Source organism: Argiope bruennichi, chromosome 6 (assembly GCF_947563725.1).
Source record: "Argiope bruennichi chromosome 6, qqArgBrue1.1, whole genome shotgun sequence".
Lineage (NCBI taxonomy): Eukaryota > Metazoa > Arthropoda > Arachnida > Araneae > Araneidae > Argiope > Argiope bruennichi.
The window spans coordinates 117,910,486-117,918,195 of NC_079156.1; the positions used below are offsets into that span (position 1 = coordinate 117,910,486).

Consider the following 7,710-nt stretch of genomic DNA (forward strand, 5'->3'; position numbering starts at 1 on the left):
ACAAGGGAAGACAGCCACCGGCTCTGGCCATTCCCAGCCTCGGCGCTTACCTTGGTGCTAGCCGGAACCTATACGCTCGGAGTTACCCCCGGGGACAGTGACCACCCTTAACGCCAAGCCCAAGGAGTAACCCCTTTGCTTGATCCCTAGCAGACTAGCCACTCAGGTGACTAGGTACCAGCCGATTGATACACCGGGGACCACAGTGCACCACCCGTCTTTCTAATGGGTCGCCACGCACGGCCAACACGTGGGGTCTGGCTGTCCATGAGAAGCAAGAAGCAAACAGAGCGGTGACAGCTTCTCATGGTGAGCTCCCTCGCTTGCCGTCGACGGAAGGAAAAAATTAAGCAGGTAGCAGAAGGCGTAGGGGAGTGGAAACATAAAGGGAGTATAGATCCCTGGGTACCTCGGGATTGGGACACCCGTACTCACCTATAGTAGGTGAGCCCCTGAGGGGGGAGGGAAATGGAATCGGGACTTTTAGGTGAGCCAAAGATGGACGTTAAGTCCTTATGGACATTACCTTTCGTCGCAAGTCCCAAAGCGACAGAATTTTGTGTTGCAGATTTTTTTTTAACTTCGTTCTTAGTTCTTTTGGTGAGAGTCCCCGTTTGGACAGCTCTTTGTGCTCTTAGCTTTAGCTTTAGTGCTCTTTGAGAATTGGAGTTTGATTTCGATCGGACTGGTTTACTAGTTTATGGTGCACTGGATGCTGTATTTTCAATCTCAGAGTCTGAAGAATTTTTGACATTTGCAGTTTGGGAGTTACATTTCATACAATTTTTACATTTACAGTTTTCACAGAATTGTGTTTTTACAACGGAAGCATAGCTCACACCAAGTTTGGGTGTTTGAGCTAATACTTTTTGTCTCGCCTCAGAATAAGAAATTGATTCTTTAAATTTAATCGAAGTTATTTGCTTTTCAATTTTCCAGCGTTCGCAGGCTCTAGAAAATGATGCGTGGCAGCCTCCGCAGTTCACGCATTTTTCGGGGGCGTTACATTGTTCACTATCGTGGTCTTTTCCTGCACAGCGGGCGCATGTTAGTGTCCCGCGGCAACTAATCTTCGAGTGGCCGAAACGCTGGCATTTGAAACATCTCAAAGGGTTTGGGATATACTGTCGGACCGGAAGTTTAATATATCCAGCATATATAAATTCTGGGATTGTTGGTCTGTGAAATGTAAGGATATAATGCTTTGTGGGAAGGAGTTGTTCATCCCGCCTAATGGAAATTTGGCGTACATGAGTCACTCCTTGGGGTTTCAATTCCGCAGTGATTTCTTCAAGGGGGACATTGAACAATTCACCACATGTGATTACACCCTTGGAAAAATTTAACGATTTAAGAGAGGCAGCGGTTACAGGGATATGAGCTATAGCTTTCATTTTCATTACTTGCTGTGCTTGCTTTTTGTTGGAGACTTCGATCAGCAAGTCACCAGAACGCATTTTACGTGTTGCAGTAACATCACCAATTGTTGCAGAGATAGCCTTCTGCACAAGAAAAGGTGATACAGAATTCAAGGTTTCGTTTTTGTCAAATTCTTTTAAGTATAAAAAAGCGATCAAATTGTGGAAGGTTGGTAAAAAGGTTAGGTACTTTGCGATGCCCACTGAAGGGAGATTTCTTGGAAGAGCCCATGCGATATTATAGATGATTCGGGTCCGACGGCACCGCCCACCACGGAGCCCAACAAGGGATGACAGCCACCGGCTCTAGACGTCTAGCCTCGGCACTTACCATAGTGCTAATCGGTTACCTATACGCTCGGAGTTACCCCCGGGGACAGTGACCACCCTTAACGCCAAGCCCAAGGAGTAACCCCTTCGCTTGATCCCTAGCAGACTAGCCACTCACGTGACTAGGTACCAGCTGATTGATACACCGGGGATCACAGTGCACCACCCGTCTAAAGGGTCGCCACGCACCGCCAACACGTGGGTTTTTTTGGCTGTCCATGAGAAGCAAGAAGCAAACAGAGCGGCGACAGATTCTCATGGAGAGCTCCCTCGCTTGCCGTCGAGGGAAAGAAAAGACAACAGAAAGCAGAAGGCGTAGAGGAGTGCGAACAGAAAGGGAGTATAGATCCCTGGGTACCTCGGGGTTGGGACACCTGTACTCACCTATAGTAGGTGAGCCCCTGAGGGGTGTATGTTTCTGGAACAAGAGCCATGTTTGGCTAAACTGCGCCATTCATGTGGTAAAAAAAAGGTTAAATTTTCTTTAAAATTCAAATATATGAATGGTTAAAATATACTGGAAACAGTAGCAAAATGATACGTATTTAAATGAAAAAATTCAAAAGGTTCAAACACTTGAAAAATTTAAATGCATGGTAAAAATTTAATAGCAGATAAAAATTTAAAAATGTTTGGATGATAGTTCTCCCAATAAATCAGTGAGAGTTAACGGTGATGAGTGAAAAAAATGGTTACGATGAACATTAAAAGTAGGGCATTCGATTAAAATGTGGTTGGTTGGTTAATTGGATTTTTCTGGCGCAAGAGCCATGTTTGGCTATGCTGCGCCAAGCTTATGGTAGATAAATGGTAGATAAACACTATACTGCGCTAGACATATGGTATTAAAAAATGTCAAGTTAAATTATATGTCTGAATTGTACATTACAAATTCCCGTGATAAAATGAAAGACAGATAATGAAATCTATCAGCATTCTTAAAAATGCAAATTATATCCCAGAAAGGAAAATTTTTCAAAAATGTTTAAAGATTAAAATATTCATGAAAACGTGAAAATGCAAATCTCATAATATTAAAACAGACACAATATATTACAAAATCAAGTTAAAAAAATTGTAATCTTTTTATTCGATGCTTTTTAATGTATTTCTTATAAATAGGTGTATTTGAGTTTGAGTTGGATGCTTATGGCGCAAGAGCCAGGTTTGGCTATACTGCGCCAAGCATATGGTAAAATGAGATAAAAAGCTTTAAAAATTTTAATCTAGATGTTAAAATTTTTGTCAAAAGAAATATCAATTATAAAAATATAAATCTTCAGAAAGTATACTAAAGAACTATAAAATTAGATAAGATGTAAAAACCCAATTTCTTTTAAAAATTTAAAAATGTTCTTGTGAGGATATTCTCCTACCAAATCACGAATGTTCAAGTGCAATGTTCCGAAATGATGCAGCCGGTGGCTATTAAAAACAGGACATTCGGTTAAGATATGAACGATGGTAAAATCGACTTGACATGATGTGCAAGTTGGACACCGTTCACCTAACAAAAGGTGTTTATGGGTGAAACGGGTGTGTCCAATGCGAAGTCGTGTCAGTTTGACATCAAGTTCTCTCACTGGGACAATTGGCCATAATGTAATGCGTGATTTAATGAAATGCAATTTATTAGATATTTGGAGGTCCCACGATTCTTGCCATAATGAATGAATATGATGAGAAAGATACTTCTTTGCATCAAGATAGGGAAGCGGTCGTTGTAGATATAATGATGCTTCCTTAGCTGCAACATCTGCTTTCTCATTTCCATTTATGCCAACGTGGCTAGGTAGCCAGCAAAATATTATGTCAAAGCTTTTAGATTGTAGAGTTCGTAGAAGACAAACTATGAATAACTATTGGGTGCGTCATATTATGATGATGACCAAGAGCTTCAAGAGCGCTCATACTATCGGAATAAATACAATTTTTGTTCCTGAAGAGTGGAAATTTTTTCTAGGGCAAACAAAATTGCCATCAATTCGGCCGTTAAAACAGAGTGAGTGTTGTCCAATCGTATACTTAAAATATTTTCAGAAAAGACGATACCACATCCCACATGATGAGCAGTTTTTGATCCATCCGTGAAGACAGCGATGTAATCTGAAAACTTATATCGGTGATAATTAAAAATCTGTTGGAAAATGGAAGGTGAAACTGTAGATTTATCAAAAGTAGAAAATGGATTATGAAATGAAATTTGTGGAATATCCCAAGGTGGGAGGGATATAAAATTAATCGGATGGATTTGGACATTACAAAGATCTGAGTTGGCAAGTAATTGTTTCATCCTCTCGCAAAAAGGAGGGATATTAGAGGGACGAGCATTGTATAATCGGCCAATACCAACAGGAATATTCATGTCCCGCATAGGATGAGTAGTATGACATTGCAGTCTCAAAAAATATTGGACGCACAACTTTTTGCGACGTAGATTTAGCGGCAGTTGGTGACAAACTACATATAAGCTGTGCACAGGCGAAGTTCGAAACGCTCCAGAACAGATCCTGAGAGCAGTATGATGCACAGTATCTAATTGCTTTAGAACACTAGTGCGTGCAGAACCATACACTTCGCACCCATAGTCAATACGGGAGAGTACCATAGATTGATAGATGCGAAGTAGAGATGTTCGGTCTGCTCCCCATGACGTAGTTGAAAGAACTTTCAAAATATTCAGCGATTTCTCACACTTCTTCCGTAAATAATGGATATGAGGAAGGAAAGTGAGTTTACGATCAAATATCAATCCTAAAAAGCGAACCTCATCAACAACTGCTATTCTGATTCCCCGGATGTTAATTACAGGGTCCAGATGAAGGTTTCGTTTCCTACAGAAATGGATACAACAGCTCTTTTCAGGGGAGAGTGTGTGCCCATTTTCATCGCACCAGTCTATGAGCTTGTCAACAGCTTTCTGAAGTTGTCGTTCTATTAAGGCCATACTAGATCCCTGACAAGAGATCTGTAGGTCATCAACATACAATGTGCCAGAGACAGATGATGGTATGACTTGGAGAATTTGACTCAAATGAAGGATAAAAAGGGTGACACTCAATACACTTCCTTGAGGAACACCCTCCTGTTGGATAAAAGAGTTAGATAACGTTTGGTTAATGCGAACACGAAAATTACGAGTTTGTAAGAAATTTTGAATAAAAAGAGGTAGGTTACCCCTAAACCCCATATCAAATAAAATTTTAAGAATACCATAGCGCCAAGTACGGTCATAAGCCTTTTTAATGTCGAAAAATATCGAAACAAGATGGTTTCGGCGGACAAATGCATTGCGTATTTCAGATTCAAGGTGAATAAGATTATCAACTGTGGATCGACCTCGACGAAATCCGCTTTGAAAGGGTGAAATACAACCATTTTTCTCTATTTCATACATGAGCCGTGAATTGACCATACGCTCGAATGTTTTGCAGAAGCAACTAGTCAAAGCGATCGGTCTATAGCTCAGAGGATCTACAGGATCTTTCCCTGGCTTAAGGATCGGAATCACAATCGCCTCTCGCCACTGATCTGGAAACACTTGCTCACTCCAGATTCTGTTAAAGAGATGAAGGAGATAAAAGAGATGATTCATCCAGATGGCGGAGCATGCTGTATGTTATTCCATCAACACCTGGGTTAGTATCACGTGTCCGAGAGAGAGCCTTCTTTAGTTCATACATCCGGAACTCGCAGTTGTATAAAAAGCAACCACGAGTTTCGAATTTTAATTTTAATTGTTCTGCCCGTCTCTTTTTCGTGAGAAAAACTGGATTCCAGAAAGCAGAACTGGAAATATCAGCAAACGTTTGACCCATTATATTCGCAATTTCGAATGGAGAAGAGTAAGAAAGCGACCCAACGCTTAATACAGGAAAAGTAAAATCCTTATATATGCCATTGGCCTCCCGGACTTTCCGCCACACTTGGGCGCTGGATGTAGTAGAAGTAATTGAGGAAACGTATCTTATCCATGAAGCTCTCTGGCTGAGACGTCTGATGCGGCGCGCATTTGCTCTTGCTTTTTTAAATGCAATGAGGTTTTCAGTTGTAGGGTATCTACGAAAGATCCCCCATAATCTCTTTTGGTCCCTATAAGCTTCACGACAAGCGTCGTTCCACCACGGTTTGTGATATTTTCGTGGAAAAGACGAGCGTTTAGGAATTGTAGCATTCGCTGCACCAATGATACAGTCAATAACATTTTGGACCGAATTAGTAATACTAGTGGGAGTGACCATTTCCTCGGTAATCACCGCTTTCCTAGTAAATGTACCCCAGTCTGCCCTCTGGAATATGTAAGTCTGTGGATATTGTTGTGTCGCATTATTCTCATCAGCGTGGGAAACGATCAAGGGAAAGTGATCGCTATTATACAGATCACTTGCTACTATAAAGTTCAGCAAAGGAAAAAGTGCTGGAGTGCAAAGAGCTAAATCAACAGAATGAAATGTACCTGTGGGTTCATGGAAATAGGTTTTCTCGTTATTATTGAGCAGACAGAGACAGTTATCAGAAATTAATTGTTCTATCTGTCGCCCACGAGAATTTGTTCTATCAGAACCCCACAAGGTACTGTGTCCATTGAAGTCGCCAAGCAGTATGAAAGGCACTGGAAGTTGATCTATCAGAACATTAAGATCGTTTTGAGGGATGACATCGTTTGGTGGTAGATAAATACAGCAGACTGTAACTAAGGTTTTGACGTGCACCTGTACAGCCACAGCCTGCAAGGGAGTGTGTAGGTTTAGGATAGTACTGGGATAACTGTTGGAGGTCAAAATGCATACCCCGCCAGAAGATAAGCCAGTAACGTTATCCTTTCGGACACAATTATATCCACGTATCTTCAAGTGAACATTTGACTTCAAGAACGTATCTTGAAGCGCTATGCAAACAGGGTGTGTGGAATTCACGAGAGCTTTGAGGTCTTCAAGTTTTGTCCTAATTCCCCGACAATTCCAAGAAATAAAAGGGGCCATTAAATTGTGGGAGGAGTTGCCAGTGAGTCGAGTTGCTGACTGTTCGCAACCCATCTGGAAATCCTCATCATCCTCTGAAGGATGGATTTTTAACAGCTCAGAATTAGCTGGATTCCCAAATAAAGAAGGCAAGACCAGCTTTCCCTATATCAAGAGCAATTGATCTTCGAGATTTCAACTCTTTTAGGGAAGCACCTGTCCTTGAAAATTTCAAAGTCAAGGACTTTTGGGCTTTTGATATGCCTTTCTTTTTCTTAAAGTTAGACTGTTTTGCTTTTTTTGGACTTGTAATTAAGTCTGAATCGGAATCGGATGATAAAATGGTGACAGGCTTTGTTTGCACCTCAGAGTTTCTGAGAGACTTTGTTACGGAGGCGTAGCTACGACCTTCTGTTGGAGTCTGCGCTAACACCAGTTTTCTGGCTTCCTTAAATGATATATCATTTTTTACCTTCGTGGTTACAATCTCTTTCTCGAGCTTCCATTTGGGACAGGCTCGTGAGTATGAGGTATGCTCTCCCTTGCAATTTGTGCATTTTTCTTTTAATGTGCAATCAGTGCTCTCGTGACCAGCTTGTGCACAACGAGCACATGTAAGTGTGCCGCGACAATTAGCCTTTGAATGGCCAAAACGCTGGCACTTAAAGCATCTCAAGGGATTGGGAATAAATGCCTTCACAGGTAATTTGAGATATCCTGCTTTTATCGATTCTGGTGCTTTATGGGAATTAAATGTCAGAACTAGATGCTTCGTGTCAAGAAGTTTTCCGTCACGTCGAATAGTAATACGACGGACATGCGTCACTCCTTGCGAGCTCAGTTTCTGAGATATTTCCTCCAGTGAAACATTAAACAATTCACCACAGGTTATAACACCTTTGGATGAATTTAGCGTTCGATGCGCACTTACGTTTACTGGTATAGTAGTTAGCGCTTTCAATTTCAGCAGTTGTTGAGCTTGCTTGCGGGAATTCACTTCT

The 7,710-nt window shown here is 41.3% G+C and overlaps 1 protein-coding gene across 1 annotated transcript; it reads right to left on the reverse strand.

The window, feature by feature from the left end:
- Positions 1 to 5,308: 5,308 nt before the first annotated feature.
- LOC129971927 (uncharacterized) lies at positions 5,309 to 6,784 on the reverse strand. The gene is made up of 2 exons (XM_056085905.1): positions 6,292 to 6,784; positions 5,309 to 6,204 (listed from the first exon to the last, which is right to left on the reverse strand). The coding sequence occupies exons 1-2, from the start codon at positions 6,782 to 6,784 to the stop codon at positions 5,309 to 5,311; spliced, it is 1,389 nt and encodes a 462-aa protein (XP_055941880.1).
- Between the last annotated feature and the right edge of the window lie 926 nt (positions 6,785 to 7,710).

What these genes read in the sequence shown, in the direction of transcription:
- LOC129971927 (XM_056085905.1), bottom strand. Translation starts at nt 6,784, where the DNA reads ATGGGTTGCGAACAGTCAGCAACTCGACTCACTGGCAACTCCTCCCAC. An exon ending in TTCTGATAGAACAAATTCTC is followed by an intron (nt 6,205 to 6,291) that starts GTGGGCGACAGA and finishes ATGAACCCACAG; the next exon opens with GTACATTTCATTCTGTTGAT.